The sequence below is a fragment of the Ammospiza caudacuta genome, chromosome 3, assembly GCF_027887145.1.
Source record: "Ammospiza caudacuta isolate bAmmCau1 chromosome 3, bAmmCau1.pri, whole genome shotgun sequence".
NCBI classification, from domain to species: Eukaryota; Metazoa; Chordata; class Aves; order Passeriformes; family Passerellidae; genus Ammospiza; species Ammospiza caudacuta.
In genome coordinates this window covers 6728442-6747112 of record NC_080595.1, presented here as the reverse complement: position 1 = coordinate 6747112, position 18671 = coordinate 6728442, and the positions used below count along the sequence as shown (strand labels likewise).

Below are 18671 nucleotides of genomic sequence, written 5' to 3'. Positions count from 1 at the left end.
GACACAGCACTTCAGGTGCAGGGCTGAGAGGAGAGGAAGGACCTCCCCTGACCTGCTGGCAACACTTTCCCTTGAGCCCAGAATACTCCTGGCCTGTTTTACTGTGAGAGTGCATTGCTGCCTCATGGCTAACCTTGTTATCCACCAGCCCCTCAAGTAAATCTGCTTTCCACTCACCAGGGCCCCAGCATGTACTTGGTTTCTCTTATTGTACACCCTAGATGCAGGGCATTGTCTTTCCCTTTGCTGAAATCCATGAGATTTCTCTCTCTCCAGTTTGCTGAGGTCCATCTCAAGGCAAGCAACAGCCACTGCACAACCACATCTACTGCTCAATCTACACAGATTTTTTTTTTAAAGGCCACTTGTGTTACATAAAATTTCAATAAAAAGCATATGGAGAACTAGTGATGATACAAACTCTCAGTATCACTGATATTCTGCCCAGCAGACTATCAAAGATGAAGAACAGAACCTGCTCTGTTCTTAGTGAAAATAAGGAAACTGGCAGGAATAAAACAAATTCTAGCAGGCTGTTCTGAAATATATAATATTTTTCTTGAAATGCTCTTAGTGATAAGATCAGAATTACACAATACATGAGATTATTTTCACTGTCCACATTACAAAGCAGGAAGCTGGCTGGAAGGTATTTACACCAACAGTTAAACTTAAAAATGCAGAGCCCCATTTCTATAAAAACCTACCAAAATCCTGGATCCCCAAGCATCTGAATTGAGAGAAGAAAGTGCAATATAATGGCAAAAATCACTACAGGTCTGCAAGAGTAGCCTGTATAGCACTTTTTGTATTGGACAGACTGGAAGGAAAACACTACTGTGGCTGTACAATACATTTAAAAAAAATTATTAGAATTGCTAATGATAGAGAATCCAAAGTGCAGGGCAATAAAACCCAAATAATCAAAGGCCATCAATGCAAAGTTGTTTACTTTTTCATGTATAAATTCTACCAAAACTGTATCACAATCAAAACATTTTTTAAGTGGGAAAGATTTTATAGAAAATTGGCCACTTTTTCACATATTAGTTTCTTTTTGCAAGTCATTCAAAATACTCAAAAATTAAATAACATCAAAGAGACATTTTAATTTAATAAACGACACCTTCCAACTCTTATTTATGAGAATTTAGAGGCATTCTTCCTGCTTTATTGTTTTGTGACAGCTTAGTGAGTTTAAGTCTCAAAATAGTAAGTTGTTTCAAAACAGGTCTACTCCCAATTGCTCTCTGTAAAACTGTAATCAACATGGTTAATCATGAAAAACTAAAATAGAAAATCTATGGAATGACAAATTATAAGAAAGACTATGCAGACAGACCAAAGTTTATCAACAAATGCACAGTGGTTTAGAAAACAAACCTGCCTTCCTGAGGTATTTATAGCAAAACTTTCATAGTTTCTCACCAATCTTCACCCTTCAGAATTTCATGGAAAAATCACAGATCCTCACATGGCCTGCATGGTCCACAACACAAAATTAACAAACTACTTTTCTGCTTCAAACCACAACCAAGACTCTGCATTTCCACACAGATATATATATAAATATATAAAAGCAACACTCACTAAATAGTTTTCATCCTGGAATGCATAATGCAATGTTGTGATCCACTGGTTATCTCCATTCACTAACACATCTCTTTCTTCTCGAAAACAGGCTGTCTGAAGGGGAGAAAAATAATTATAGGCTTTAGGTAAAATAGATAAAGAAAAACATTTAGCAAGTTGACTGTGCTTTGACATTATATTTGGGAGGAAAAAAACCAAAACTGCCTCTCAGTTAACAAGTTATTTATTACACTATCCAAATATGACAAAATCTAAAAAGAAATAGATATGAGAAGAGACCACCTTCTTCAAATTTAAGCAGTTGTACTTTCTCTGTACTGTTAAGTGATGCAAAGGGATAAATAAGCTGCTGCTTCCCATCATCTAAATATCAAAATCTTGATGTATCAATAATGATAGAATACTAATGTATGATTAAGAAAAACAATAATGGCATTAGATAATTGTAACTGCTCTAGGAGTCAGAGAGCTGGAATCTGGAATCTTGTGTTTTATCTCATCATGGTGTTAGCCTAGTTTTACACTTGAGTTCTCACACACAGTTCTTTCCATGTGAAAGTAGCTGCCAATAACTCCATGTAGTCATCATTGATAATCATTAATCACTTTCTCCACACCCCTCTCTCAGGAAAAGCAGGGAGGAGCAAATGTTGCTCTTGCCAGGTATAAGCTGTTGATCAGACATCCCAAGAGGTTTCCCCTCAATACACTGGAAAGACAAACAGGAGGCAAGAGGTGCCTTCATATCAAGTGGAACAGAAGAGGAACAAGAACTGCCAACAAATGTTCTGTACGAAAAAAAACCGGCAAAATGTGAAGAAAATAACTTAGTGCAAAGCAGCAAGGCATTTAATCCAATGAAGGTCCTGCAACTTGCCCTGAATAGTGAAAAAAATACCTCAGCAGAAACAACTTTGCAGAAAATAACAGACAAAAACGACCAAACAGACAAAAAGCCAAAAAGAAACTATAGCAAAGAAATCTCATAAATATTTTGAAGGGAGTAAGTTCTGAAGTGAATATCACAAGAAAACAAAAAGTATCAAATAACAAAGCCAATACACAATTTTGTTCAGAAAAAAAGAGATGTAAACAATAGTGCAAAGGAAAGAATAACATTGTACAGGCTCTGTTCAGAAGGCAGATGGAGAGTTTGAGAAAAACACAGACCATATTTTATTACAGCACACTCTGCTCTTCACAAAGATGTTTCATCATTTTGAACCATGCTCTGTCTCTCCATCTCTGAGACAGTTAAGTTTAAAGGAAATTCAAACCTTTGCTTTTTATTTTTTCAGTTGGATTTCCAAATCCAATAGGAAAATAGCAGACTTCTGGCATGGCTTTTGCTGGCTGTGAGATTTGGAAAGTGAAGAATGAAAAGTGGAATATCATTTGAGATTGAGATATGCACAAGAAAACATGCAGCAAAAACAGAGCAGCAAGTAACTCCTTCTTCCAAGCAAATAAACCATCAAGTCCTTTTTTTGGTGAATATAGTGAGTAAGAACTACGCAGACCAGGAAAAATTAGGATGACATACTTGAATCATTGCACAATGCAGCAGCTAAATCAGTGAAATTTGAGAAAATAGCAAGACATACTTCAAACAAATACCTTCAAAGATTACTGAATAAAAAATAGACTTGGGGTAGGAGAATGAGCATGGATCGTCTTCAGAAGGAAGAAAAGATGTTTGATGCTTTGCGGCAATGCTTCAGCTTGATTTTTTTTCCTTCTTTGTTTGTAAACTCTTCACATATTTCAGAGAGAAATAACTATAAACTCTTGTTTTCACAAGGATAAATAACAGGTAGTTTCTCTGCTTGTTATGACACAACTAATAGGATTGGTTACTAGAGAGTTTATATAATTCCACTTGTTTTTGCCATGATTTGACAAAAGACTCTGCATTCCTTGAGCACTCCAGACACCCACCTCTGGGCAGCATGCCTAGAGCTGAAGCAACAGCTACTACCACAGTAGATCACAGCTGAGAGTTGAAGTGGCAAAAAAAAAAAAAAATTCCAGCAACAACAAAAAGAGACAGTAGCAGCGGTTCTTTTAATTACTGTAGCATGGCTAAAACAGGCTTTTATAAAATTAAGCCTTTTTTGTGCCTTCCATTATTCCAGCATTACATTTCATCTTCCCTAGGCAGTCTCCTTGAACTGTTGGCAGAGACCCCCAGAGGTCATCAGATCCAACTCTGTCACAGCAAAGCCAACTCCGTGCCGTGGTCATATCTCTGCTGTTGTCGTGGCCTTCAAGCAGCAAAGAATTTGACCTGCTCTGCTGTTGGATGCTCATGTCCTCAGAGCTCAGAGTCAGCACCTCCTGGGGATGCTGACTGCTTCCATCTGCCTGGTATGTGTCCTGGTCTCTGCTGAGCCTCCTCTGGCAGCAGCATGGCACACGTGTCACTCTAAGTGTCTGTCAGCGCTCAGGGTAGCGGCTCTGGGGGTGTCACAGCAACATGTCACACACTTCCAGGTACTCCTTGTATCAGTAACATTCCCAGCTCCACATCCCACCCCAACAGTGGCAAGTATTTGGAAAATTTATCCTCTGTTATTATACAAAAAAAGAAGACTGACTTTGCAACCTGTGTAATTTTACAGTAACAGTTTTTGCACACAGAGCTTGTAGCTCTCAACCTTATTCTGGCATTCTCAAGCCTCTTTTGAGCACATACTCTCTTTGTGCTTTTACAAATGACTTCCACTTCACACACTGTTGACACATATGTTCATTAACATATAGAATATGAATATATATATATATTAACAAATAGATCTATCTGTATGCTTGTGGTTTTGGACTGCATGATCTTCCTGTGTATCTCATGTTAGTGCAGCACACTGCTAACAGAGCAAAAATGGGTCATTTTCCCCATCAGTAGTAAGAAGAGCATTCATGAATGTTTAAAAATGACAGGTTACAGTTGCTAAAGGTCATGCTTTATAATGCATTTTCACTCCAGATGGTTCTCTTTCCACTATATACCCATGGGTTACAAATACATGGAAAAACATTGCTGTAATTCTTTTTAGGCTAACGGTTCAGACTTTCAGAAATTCAGCTGGACCCATGGGAAGAGTATTTTTAATACCTTGCATAGAGAAAAATTTTTGAAACCTATTTATAACTGTATCCTAATGAAAAGAAATAGTTTTCAAATTCACTTTAAAAGGGTACATTTAAAAATAGAGTGGAGCTTTATTCCTAGTCCTTTCTTTTTCAGTGAAATAATAAAACTTACAGTAATGACATTTGTCTTGGAGAGAAATACCTCTTTGTATCAAGACTACTGCCAGATTGCTCAGTATCTGAATAATTTCTGGATAAAAAGGAAACACATTGTGCACATCTAACCACAATCTGCAAGCCATTTATACTTAATGTGATAACATTTTCATTAAAAGAAACAGGATGTGCACACATCAGAAATTGGCTTTAATTTGTCTGAATACATTTTTTTTTAAAAGTGTGATGGTTTCCCATTGATCTCACTTCCTACCAAGATGTAATTAAAACATAAATGAGGAAATCAGAATAAACTTGGAAGCAGTTGAACAGCAAGGCAGTTTGAGAGCAGCAAAGTTGAGGTCTCAAATAAAAACTATATATTTATGAGTGTATTTTTAGTATGCACAGATGAAGAATTTCAAAGCAAATTAGAGAGTTAGATACATGTTCCATCTAAAATTAATACACAAATATTCAGGTGTAGGCTGCATTTCATAAGCTTCCTTTCAAAGGAATCCAGGGGAAATATACCAAGGATTTGTGAAGAGCAGAGTTGTATAAAGAAAGCAGACAGCTAAGGCAATTGTAAGGCTGGTGAAAGAGCTGTTCCACCTTTTTCAGACACAAAATTGACTCCAGCTTTAATGAGGAACTTTTTATCACATATTTTTGCAGATGAACATTTTTAGGAAACATGCCCTCTAATTTGAAACTTTTATCTTTCTGATTTTTCAGTCCACTCATTGGGCCTTTACTAAGTTCTAACTACTGAGCAACTAATTGACTTGATGAGCTATAGCTCAGCAATTACCTTCTTGTAGCTCAGTAATTACCTTCCACCATGGAAAATACTTGCTAAAGACATTCCCAACTGGAACAAATGTATTAAAAGATCACTTGTGCAGTGGGCAATTTTTGGACAATTACAGAAAAGGTCTGATGTCAAAAACATTTAGCCCCACAGAAGTCAAGATTCCAGGACATTTCAACCCTTCTGATGAATTGCTTTAAGCTTATTTAATATTTTTTTTATACTGCCAGTAAATAGTGAAGCATTTCCTCCATCCCTCTAATAAACATGGAGATTTGTGGACAGAGAAATGACAATTCAGCAAAGTAAGAGGGGACACAATCATGGAAAACGTTACTGCAATCTTACTTCAGCTCTCTTCAGCATCTCCCACTTATTAAGTATCTTCATGGCAAAAACTTTATCTGCATTTTTCAGTTTTACTACTGCAACCTGGAAAAAAGAAATGAAAGACAAATAAGTTACAACAAGAAAATATATATTGTTTTCATTTTTATGTAACCTTGCAGTTTTGGAGTTTTTTTCAAGTATTCTGGATACATTTTTACTATGTACAAAATACCACACCACCAAAACACAAACACTTCAATAGTACAGGAAAATTCCAAGTTTATTGTAAGCTTTCGTTATGTATCACACTTTCCCAAGGTATAATTTTTTTCTAAGTGACTGTCAATGAAAACTGGCATTTCTCAGCATCACACTTCTTGCAGCACCATAATGACATGAAGCTCTCTGGCTCTATGCTTTATATTCCTGCACTTCAGTGCTACACACTTATTTAAACTTTAGAGCCCTCAACAAAAAGGTAACAGCACAGCAGCTTCTAAATCAAGATAAACAATGTGGTTTTGGTTTTAAAAACAAATACAACTGTAGATTTGCCATAAAGCAACTTCCACTCTCATTTCAAATCATGCACTAGATTTTCTTCAAAGATAGTACGATTTCACATTTTTCCACCTGAAGTTCAATGAGCTCTTTACGATATCTGTTGTAAGCAACAAGGAAACAGTAAAATGCACATTTTCTAGAGAAATAAATCTTAACAAAACAAGCCAGCCCAGCTGCCTCTCCTCTCCTCATAGCTTCTAAAACATTAGATGCCATAGGCCTCTGTAATAATAAATTAATGAAGTTCACTGACACCATCCTTTTCTGAGAATATTAGTTTTGTTTAGCTATAATATAAGCTAACATAGAATATTTTTAGGAAAGAGGGAAGGAAGAAGTTTACACAGACTTGTTTTCACAGTTCCAGCTTCCCTGGGTATGGAAAGCTCAGTGTCTTAACCAAAACAGGTATAAAAGTGCCACAAACTCAAGGATGCTGATCAGAACTAGACCAGCATTATCATCCCAACTACAGAAAAGTTCATCACTTTACATTTTAACAACCATTCTCAACTATCCCCTGCCTCTTCCCTTTCAAGGGAATCTTGAGACTAAAGCAGATAAAAGTTTATTTCTGTGTGCACCTGGTTACAAAACAACATGCTGTCACACAGATTATCATCATCTTCATCCTGCAGGCCAGTGACAAAAAAAATACCAAGGTTGAATCCTACACTCCTTTCACCTCTCTCACAATCAGCAAACCAGCAATGTGTGAAGACAGTGATAACAGAAAAGAAAATACAGGATCAGACAGTTTGAAGGAAGTGTCATGCAAACCTCTTTGAACCATCTTCAGATGTGTCATCAGCTGCAACAGCTTCACAAACGAGGCAAAAGCACAGGCTGAAGGATTGCAATGCTCTGATGTCTAAATCAATGTGTATCTCACAGTGTGGCTCCTGCCTAGCTACAGACTCACAGAGCAAGCAGCTGTCACTTCCCATATGTACATTATCAGCCCTGCTCCTGACACTGCTGCCTTCTGGGGTTGCAGGGGGAGGCAGTGGCAAGGAGATAAAAAGAGGATATAAGACAGAAAGGTATTACATTTATTTGTTTAAACTAGTTTATGGGCTGAAATTTTTAAAGGTTACCTCACATGAGGTTCAAGTTCAGATTTAGAATCCATTAAGGAATTTTCAGATTTGAAAAAAAAAAAAGGATTATTACTTTAGCCTGTAATATGATAATTTTAATTCATAAAGAATGTTTGCTGTAGTGTGCATGGTAACCCAAGACCGAGAATCATAACCTTTTTTTGAGGGAAAGATGAATCTTTTGCAGTGATACATAGCACAGAGTGTGGATTTGATCTTGATTATCCTTTTGCTATAGTATCTCAACTTTAGAGGCTCTGGTAAGCCATTACCTGTATCAATTTCTAATGAGAAATGGCAGGAGGAGAAAGCCTCAAAATTGCACCTTATCAGTATTCAAACTGTATCCTACATGACTTGGATGACAGGGACACCCTTGGTGATGCAGCTACAATGTAACTGTGCCCCAAAGACCTTTAAGTGTTTTGGGACCCTTGCTGGGAAAAATTAAAAGGCTGCTGCTACTAAAGCTGAGTAGCTCCTGCTGCCCAGCATGGGAAATAAATTTTTCCCCACCATTAACCATTGGAGTAGAGGCAGCCAGAGGCATAAGACAATACAAGTATTTCAAGGCCAATTTTAGGAGTTCATTTCTTGCCTGTAGCATGCTCAGTGCAAGGCTGTGTTACCCTGCACAGGACTTCCTTACTGAAAGACACACAGTAAGAGTGCACAGCTGCCTAAATTTCCAGTCTCCTATTCAGCAATCACTTGGACACAAGTGCAGGAGCTACAGCACTGCCTTTGGTGAAGATCTGGAACACAGGCTTTCCGTGGCATGAACAAGGGCTTGGTACCTTCTGCAAATGTGCAACAGCCTTGAATAGTGACTAAAGAACAAAAATAGACTCGTGTTTACCAGCTGTGTTTACAATCAGTCTGAAGCTTTTAGTCTGTGAAAGCCATTAATGTTATTCCATATCAATAACCACCACACACAAAAGATCACAGACATCATCATCATCTTTCTGCAATCACAGCATGTTTTTGGGGGTGTCTCAGTGCTTTAGAAAAATAAATCCCAAAATGCTTATTCCAAGACTGTGAAAGTCAAACCTGACACTTCAGCATTGAGCAGACTGATGCAGCTTCTAATTGTAACAAAAAAAATTCTGAATCGTGATTACAAATCTAGGCAGTGTTTACATATACACAGAGTATTTACTACCTACACAAAGGCACAAATACAGACAGAGTTTTGTTTTGATCTTTTCCCTTCCCTAGCAAAGCTGTCAAGACTGAAGAAAAGAGTAATCAACTCCTAGTGATCCTGAAATGTCTTGCTACTGGAACTTCTTAAAATTAAACTTTTTAAAGGTTGTTTTTTTTTATGTCCCTGTGAGCAGCCAAAAAAAAAAAAAAAAAGATTGGTATGTGCTGATGTAAACATCTTGGGTTTAGCCAGATACAAAGCTTTTTTCCTCATCCTCCAACCATTTTCCATATTTGCCACAAGCAGCAGTCTAGTTTGGCATGCTGTCAGACACCCTCTGCCCCAAGCTTGGCTATTTGTCTCTGTGATATTTGTCTGCACTTTCCCTTTGCTTAAAAAGCAATAACTTTTACAGAAAAAAAAATAGAATAGAAGCTATTGAAGTTGAAAGAAAAAGAAAAAGAATAAAAGTAGAAAAAAAGATTCAGCATTGGTTTTCTTGTCCAGCAAGAACAAGCAGACAAGAAAGAAAGTTACTGTTCATAACTGCATGACAAAAATTAGGAGTAAGCAGCTCATTCTCAAGCTATAAACCTCATCATCTTCAAAATATCAATAGCATAACAACCTGGTATTTGCTAGTTGCTTCACCTTTCCTAGCATCATTTTCAGCTCCCAAGTTTAAAATCTTTTTGTTTTGGGTTCAGTTTTTCAAACCCTGCTGCTCAAAGCCAGCACAGTGAATTGCTTGAAGCCCATATTATTAATTTTACCATGATAATCCTGCTCCTCCCCCAAGCAAAACATCTGTGTTTTCTGAAGACAGCACTCTTATATGTAATTGTAAATAAGTATATGCATGCATGCAGAGGGAAGGGGCATGTGAATAATTTGACAAAAAGGAAGCATTTCAGAAGGCAGAAAACAGGGTAAGGGGAAAAACAAAAACTAGGAACAATGAACTCTAACAGTTATAAGCAATAACTAGTTTAAACTACTTTTTGTCTGCATTAAACTTGTAAAAACAAAAAGGGAAATATTTCTTGACTATGCAAATTGAAGAAATTGAGTAGCGTAAAATCAAAATAAGAACAAGTCTGAGACTGTGCCAAAGAAAACTTGCACTAACTTTGTAGTCTACAGAATTTCAGAATTATGTTGATTCAGGAGACAAAAATTACCCCTCCCAGTAACCTAGAGCAACCTTGGTCTCATTTATAGTTTGCTGGAAAGAAAATACATTCTTTCAGATTTCTTAATATGCCTCAGTAAATACAAGTATTGTACAATTTAATATTAATGTAGTTTTTTGTGGTTTAAGTAGCAGTAAAATTTGGTGGTCCATTTTTCAATTTTCCTCAGATATTTGCTGGTTATTTTACAGAAAAACTAGCAATTTCACACAGAACTTCTTTTCTTAGACAAACGTCTGTGTAGAACTTGTCTTTGCTAAGCCAGCAAGACACATATCCTTCCAAATATTTATTAAGAACATAAAAACCCAAACATCTTCACTGAAAGAGCTTCATTTTTCCCCTTACTGAAGATTTTGACAATCATAGAGTCATGTTATCTTCCTCAGATAAGGAATTAGAAAGAAACACTGTTCCTAGAAGAGAAGAACTAGCCAATCACACAGGCTGTCCCCAGAAGGGGACACGGAAAGTTACATTCTCACTGTTCACGGGATGATTCACCACAAAGAACTTCCTGAGAAAGAACCACGGTTTCTCTGCGGTTCAGCTGCTGTGGAGCTTGGTGCTGATTTAGCAGACAAAAATGACTTGTTTTAAAAACACAATATAAGGCAGGTTTTATGCATGATCCTCCTGACAAGAAGGCACCAACATCAGTGATTTTTCTTACATTTAACACAATCTGTAACTCAGCTGCAACTCCTATGGTAGCACTGACCAAGGCTAATCTTTTAAGCAGAAGTGTTTACATCAAAATGGAGATTGCAACATTCTCTGTGGCAGAAGTTTGGACTAAAGATAAATCATCCATGAGTAACTTCAGCCATCAGTCTCCTTTATAAAGAAGCTTCACTCCAGATGGACCAACACCAAGAGTGATAAAGCAGCTAAATAAATACTACCTTTTTTTGTTATTTTTACAGCTGCCCAATGGTTATATCTGCACATAGGGATGAGAGTATGTAGTGGCACACACTATAGTAAAAATTCCTCTTCCTGACATACTACCTACAGGAGTCTGCTCTTCCACAATGACAGACTAGCAAAGACTGATTTTCACTCAAGATGCAAATATGAAAGTGAACCTGACAACAACTCTTCTCTCTCACATGCCAGAGCCTCCAGAAATCCTCTCCTGTCACAGAGAACTTCCATTTCCAAAGGCAATCAACACTTTGATCAGTAAATCTTTTTCTTTGGGTTTAAGTTCATGTGCATTTTCAGGCACTATGCAGTACCTCCTGCAGAAGCTTTCCACACTACCCACATCTGCAGTATATTTAGCCATGAAAAACTCAAGGCACTGCTGTACATTAGCTTGCTCTTCCTACAGTGTGCTGCATGAAAACAAAGCTCATGCACACAAAAGAATTAAGAAAAATGGGGCAGAAAGCTAACATTTTAAAGTTTCCTTGACCTAGTGATCAACAGACTTGTCTGGCAAATCCAAGTAAGAGATGGCTTAATCAGAAGCAGTAAAAAATTGTATGGTTTCACAGCAGTAGGTGACAACTGAAAAGGAAAATAACATCAGCTGAAGTCCTTAAAAGAAACACAGGAAAAATATTCAAAAGTTCATTAAAATAGAGAAATATCTCTTTTCCTGTAATTAAGTTTCCTATGTTGTTGGAATGTCAGTGTCAATATCTGGCTAATTAAGCTGCTGAAAACTACTTTCAGACTGTATAGTTATCAGGAAAATTAGCAATTATTTGACTTCTAAACCACCAGTTACACACTGATCTCCACCTCCTGACTTGAAAGAATTAGTCAAGCAAATGATTTATCCTCAGACAGTTGAAACATGGTCTCTCAATACATGTGAGCCTGCCTGCTCTCAAAATTCACAAGACTTCAAAAGAGCTATCAAAAAATGTATAAAACAAAATGTACATGCATCAAACATTAGGTGGGCCTACAATATCCATTATGGCTAAAGAATGTAAAAACCTGAATATCAGTGTATTGTTATGAACTGTCTCTTCTCCTCAGTGCTGCAGGTCTACAAGAGAATTATCCAAACCCTTCCAGCTCCTTGTCACACATACCTCCCCAAAGGCTCCTCGACCAATCACCTTCAGAATCTCAAAATCTTCTTTATGTAGTCGCATCTGTTTCACTTTAGATGTAAAAGGTTTGGCTGAAACAAAGGAAAAACAAAGAGAATCATTAAAAATGAGAAAACAACCCACGCAAAAATCAAAGAACAAGGTAACAGTAACACAAAATAAATGCAATCAGAGGCCTAAAACCAAGGGATCATTTTGCTTATACACCTATTTATCCTAAAGGAATATAATGAAGTTTAAAGTTAGAAATAATTAAGTAAGAACTATGTCAAAACTGCTGTGAGAAAAAGGTTTACAAAGTAAGCTTGCTTTTTGCCCTCTTTTAATTAAAAAAAAAAAAAAAAAGGAGTAAAGCTGACTGTATTTTCCCACAGACTTTTGAGTTCACAGACATCCACTGAATCTGTGCTATATAATTCTGGTTGCAAAAAACCAAAGTCTAATATAATGAGTTCACTTTAGACAATATTAATTTTTTTGCCAATCAGCCAGACAATACTGTATTCAATGAGAAATTAAAATGGTGGTAAATGGTAAGTGGAAGGGCAATATTGGCCTACACAATGTATTATGCAATAGTTTTTGAAAAATACTTCTTCAAGGGAACAATTAATAGTCAATTCTTAGTTTTGGAAGGAAGAACAGTTGCACTCAAGACATTATTAACACATACAGTGAAAAAACTGAGTGCATTTTCAAGTTAAGCTTCATTTCCTTCTCCCCTTCTTTTAAAACATATTTGAAAGCAGTAAGCAAAATAATGTACTGTATTCCAGACAGGTAAAACCCCAGCACTGTTTGCAGTAAAAGTCTCAGGAGTACTATTCCTCTCTTTTAGCCCCATTTAGCACTACAATTAACCAGCCCTGGTTCATTAATACATCTGTGCATGTATGCAAAACAAGTTACGGATAACTCTACATCAAAACATACATAGCACAACCCTTGGTAAAAAAAAAAAACTCAAAAATTGAAGCTTTCAGTAATTTAGCAGGAAAAGGATTTCTTTATAAAATTATTGTTCTAAAGGCACATTCAATGCTTTACACAAATGAAATCCTATTACTAAACCAGATACTTCAGTAAATATGGTTCATACAAGAAGGTTATATAATCAGGATTGGGATGGGTCTCCAAAACACAAATTCAATTTCTGGCTCAAAGGCAGTCTAGCTCAATGATCCCAAAAAAGCAACTTGAGATACTTCACCCAGTTTCACATCTATGAAAAGGGAACATTATTTTTGTAAGAGACAAGGCACTGACAATCACACTGCTGAATCACAAAACCCCAAAAAGGCACATTGTAAAGTCACCATTTTACAAGGCCCATAAAACCTTATTAGCTTATGCTTTCAGGGTACAGAGGCCCATCTCTGTCCATTTCTCTCTCTGCAGGAGCTGATGGAATCAGTGCAGATTTATTTGCAGGGAAGAGTTGTGACAGGCATCATACTGCAGAACAATTTGTTCAGAATAACATTTCTAAACAGAAGTGGGGAACTGTTTTCAAAAGCTCCAAAAGCAAATGACCCTAAGTAAGAACCAAGTTAAATAGTCCTAGACACATGTAAGGAACCAAATTTGGGTTCTCCTAGAATTCAAAATTTTCTCTTTCTAATTTTATGAAATAATCCTGCTAAAACCCCATAATTCAATTTAGAGCATTAATATTAACCATGCAGCCCTTCAAGGCACTACAGCATCCTTGTCCAGAAGCATATTACCCTTCTGTTCAGCAAAGCAACCCTATAAACTGAGTCAAGACACAAGCTACCTGTAGTTTTAGTACCTAAAACCCCTCACAAAACATTTTCATCCTAGTCAAAGCAGCTTTCTAAACCGCATCTGTAGAGTAACGACACAAAAATGCAGCACATGTTTACAGCAGAGCTCTACTGACTTCCGTGGTACAATACATGAAACCCTTTAAAAATCTCAGTGGTTCCAAAGTCTGAATCTGGTCTCTTTTTTCTGAAATTTCTCAAATACCAGGAATCAATTCTGTCCCAGGAATTACATCTGTTCCAACTAGAGAAACATCAGCTTATGATTAAAAAAACCCAGTAGGTCCAAATGTAAAGATGCAGCCATATAACACTGGGATTTTCATTGCAGTGCTACTTTAGCTTTACATTTAAAATAACTTTATTCAAAATATTGAATTAAAAAATTAAAAAATAGGTTTAATATTACATTTTAAATACTGCTAAAATGCAATTTAAACAGAAGTATATCACTCAACTTCACAGAGATTCCCCAAACTTTCAAGAATCTTTTATTCCTTAAAAGAAAGGTCTTGCAGTAGGAAAAGTGATAAGAAAATGTACTGCCTTACTTGGACAGCCTGAGCTGTGCTACACTAAGTGACTGAATACAAATATCAATACTACTGACTAATACTACTGAACAAATTAAAACAAGCCATTAGAGCCTTTTAACTTGAAAAACAACTGATTGAAAACAAACATGTAGTTCTCAACTGCAGCATTTTTTGACCATTATAGGCCTGGCTAGAGTACAAGGCAGAATTTCTTGCTAACAAGCAACAGCATAGCTGTTTAAACCACAAAGCTCTTCCTCACTTTATATTGCAAGGAAAGGCCTGTCATTCTTTAATTATTACATTCTGAAATCTTCCAGGGTTCCCATAGGGATTCTGGAAAAATAAACATCACTATAACTACTTCAGTCAAATAACAACGACAAAAATAGGTTTGGAGTAGGTTAAATGATTTGTGGTATCAGCATTAGTGGAAAAGTTTGTAAAACCTCCCTCCTCTGTAACTTTTTTATCACCTCTAGCAGAGATGTCAATGTAGAGCCAAGCAGTTCTTGGAAGAAAAATTAGAGCCCCAGGAAAAAAAAAAGGAAAAAAAAGAAAAAAAAAAGGGGGGGGGGGGAAAGGGAAAAAAAAAAAAAAAAAAAGAATTGCCCTAGGAATGTGCTCCAAAAAAGGTCAATTTGCTTTATCATCAACATTGTTTGTCTACTGTGCAAACATCTGCTGCTCTTGTGGCAACAGCAATGTTAAGTACAGAAAACTTGGCCTGGCCTGGGGTCTTGGAAGGCTCTCTGCAGACAGCGTTTCATCCACACAGATTTCCAGACTAGGAGGTTAACAGGCAGACCTTTGGCAAGCAGTCTGCAGTGTCCTACAGGCCTTAGAGAGAGAGCAAACAGTCAGGCCAGGGAAAACAGGGGTCCCTGAAAAGCAGATTTGCAGGAACACAGCCCTCATTTACACCCCCCTCTCCCTAAAGAGAAGCAGCACAAAGTTAACACACAACAGCACCTTCTTTTTGCACAGGAGCTGTGGTTTCTTTCATGGTTGATATGAGAGTGACACACTTTCTCTGCAGATTTTTGAGAGGCAGTATGGGCATTTCCTTTGGTGCTTCATTCAGCCTACAGAAATACACAGGGGCATCGATGATATTTTCCACACACACATCCCTTTTCAAAGTTGCTAGCCATGTGTGATACAGATTAGTGAACAGTTTGCTGTGCCAAAGAGAACTCTTCCTCCTCCCAACAAGGGGTAAGTGTGGGCAGCCTGGCCACTGCCTCCTCCTGCTGGTTTTCAACTCACAAGAGCTGGAAGTTCATGAAATAAAACTTTCCAGCATGTTCTCTATGGCCACACATCGACAAGTCATACACAACGTTCATGGAGGAGGCTGCTGTGAAAAATACTCTGTTATCAATCTCTGTGAAGGAGATGGAGAGGTAAGAACTGACCTATAAAATCTCTTCTGTGAGAACACTTGGCCACTCCACCTGGCCAGTGCTTCCCATCTCACCCTGCCTGGGAAAACTGTGCCACCACCCTCTTGGCAAGATTCCTTGCACTTATTCAATCAATTACACATGGCAAGGAAAAACAATCTCCCAATTCACCCTCAGGGCAACCAATGTACTGATGCAGGAAGTTAAGCTGAATTTTCAAACAAGGTGAACCTGCCATGACTATTTTTTCAATTTATTTATGTTTCTATGGCTCTATCCCCACATTTCATGCTCTAGCCACTCATTCCATTTATGCCTACAATCCATGGAAAAAAATAAAATTCAGTAAAAGGAGAATATTACAAGTGTTAGAAATTTAATTTTTTTATGGTTGAAATTTAACCAGAACTCCATCAGAAGTAACATGTTAAACGCATAGAAAAACACTCAGGAGTCATCTAGTTGCCAAGCCAGGCAGGCAGAGGAACATATGTTCTACCCCCTGGCCCTGGAAAGGCAGGATTTTATTATAATTACAGCAAGCATCCAGCAGAAGAGAGGCAAAACAATGAGCTCTGCAGTAGTGACACTGAGCTTCAGCAGTCTGTTTATCATATTTACAGTGGGGAAGCAGTTATTAGCATTACTCACAGTCTATTTAATAATAAGGGGGTTATGTTTTAAACTCTTGGAGATAAAAGTCCACATCTTCCAAAGAGCTGACACAGGATGGCGGTGACATAGTTGATAGCCCAATGCAGTTTAGTATTAGGATTATACCAAATGACATCAAAATAGTAAAATAGCTGTTTTGGATGCTTTATTAGCAAATTAGTCTCATGCTCCTGCCCTGCTCACTCTCCCTCCAGCTCCAAGCTTCTGTCTGCAGAGCCTGGGCAGGGTTGGCCCTGGACTTCAGATTTTCCCAGGCTAACCTACTAGGGGTTCCTGCTTCTCCCTCACCTGCCAGGGCCTCTTCCCCTCCCCAGCACTGAAGGGAAGCAGGGGTGCTGCTGGCACGGGTTCAAATTGAACCCAAGTGAGATAAAGATCTTTGACTGTTAAAGAAAGCGCAGCACACCTGGAGCAGCACTTGGGAATGTATCTCCACAACCCACTTAAATAGAAAACAGAACAAGACAGTGTTCAGGAATTCCTCTCAGTGTCTCACCGATGCTGCATTTACTTTTGGATAAACAAGCTGCTAACTCTGCTAAGACTGAAGGCTGTACTCTTGACTGACAAGTTGCAGTAAGATACCATTATCTTTCTTGCCAAATTACAAAACATTCTTCCTTAGCAATCAGACATCCCACAGCAAACCCAGCCTTCTGCCCACTGCACTGTGCAATGTAAAATGCCATGTCAAGCCAAAGTTGTAAAAATCAAAAATTGTATCCACCAGAATTGTCAACAACAACAGTGAAAGTTCATTCTGAAGGAAATAGATTGGGAAAGAAAACAACCACCTTGGTAAACTAGTCACTTGCCATTTCAAGACCCCTTTGCTTCACTAGCTAAAAGTATTTATTAAAATACATACAGAGCTTCCCCATGCAAATGAGAACAAACACATAATTTAAAGATTGTCAGTTAAATCAATATCAGAAGGCTCTCTAATTCTTCTTACTGCTGTCTTTGGGAAAAAAAACATGAACTCAACCACCCCAACAAAAAAACCCCACCACAACCCCAAAGCAAAGCAATATATTGACAGCTCTGTTTTTTTAAAAGGGTTCTGCAGTTTTGAAATTTTGGCTAAATTCCTGAAAGGAACTTCACAAGTATTTCTACTTTACAGGCTTGATCCAAACCTAAAATATTTATTTTCCACTGGCTTCTATCAGCTGAGATTATGAAATGTGTAAATAGCATTTTTGATTTAAAACAGACTATAGCTGGAGCTTTCAAAAAACTCCAGAAAGGAGGTGTGAGAGAAAACCATCCTCAAAAAAAAACAGTCTTTCTCCAAACAAAGGGGAAGTAATTGACAATCAGCAAGGCAGAGCTGCTTAAAGCATAATTTGAGAGGAGATGGAAAAGAAATCTTTCCTTTCCACCCACCTAAGGTTGGCAGAATAGCCAAGAAGTCTTTTGCACTTTCTGCCAACTCTCAGGAGGAAATAGGGGTGAAGAGCTGCAGTCAACAGTGATAGCAGCTGAACCACAGAACATCAGTCAAGACAATGTAAAAAATAAAAGCCACAAATACTCTGCTCAGTTTTAACAGTTAAGATTCAGTTTTCACTCCCTCAGAACATTTTTGACATGTTTTCCCTGATGAACAGTTAAGTGCCAGCATCTCTAAGCACAAGTTAAGAATCTGGCATTTTCCAGGAATGAGAAGCATGTCCACAAATTCCTGTACTATGGTATGGACAGACACAATATTCTGGATCCTACTGTGTTTGCATCAAGGTCAAGTAGAGACCATCCAGCCAACTTTGGCTACAGCTACCACAAAATATTCTTCAACTGGAACTTTAAAATTAGGGAGAAAAATAAAATACCTTTCCCAAACATATTGGAGTAGTTCTGGTTTTTCCTTCCCCAGACTCAAACGAAAAACAATCCCCGTGTTCACAAAACACCCACTGCAGATCTGGACAACACTTCCATACCACATCAAGATACAGCCATTATTTTTTTTATATTACCATTCTTTCTCATCTCAAGAATTTCAGTAAACCACCCTATGTTTAAATATTATTATACGAGCAGCAAAGTGAAATATTGAATTTTAATTCATCCTGCTGTGGATTGGAATTCTAGAGCAAAACTTAACTGGTTGTGCTACAAGACTCCTGTTCCACCTATTAAAGAGGGTGGAAATGCTCTGAGAGCAAATCAAGAGCAGACAGGAAGAAAGTTTTGTGA

The 18671-nt window shown here is 37.6% G+C and overlaps 1 protein-coding gene across 4 annotated transcripts in view; it reads right to left on the bottom strand.

The window, feature by feature from the left end:
- Positions 1-18671, bottom strand: part of CDC42BPA (CDC42 binding protein kinase alpha) — a 181998-nt gene that overhangs the window by 111945 nt on the left and 51382 nt on the right. For all 4 annotated transcript variants that reach the window (XM_058801005.1, XM_058801008.1, XM_058801009.1 and 1 more), the window contains 3 exons: positions 12045-12136; positions 6002-6085; positions 1591-1686 (listed from right to left, as the gene is read on the bottom strand). In XM_058801005.1, the coding sequence (XP_058656988.1) occupies positions 1591-1686; positions 6002-6085; positions 12045-12136 (272 nt within the window). The remainder of the gene's footprint in view (positions 1-1590; positions 1687-6001; positions 6086-12044; positions 12137-18671) is intronic.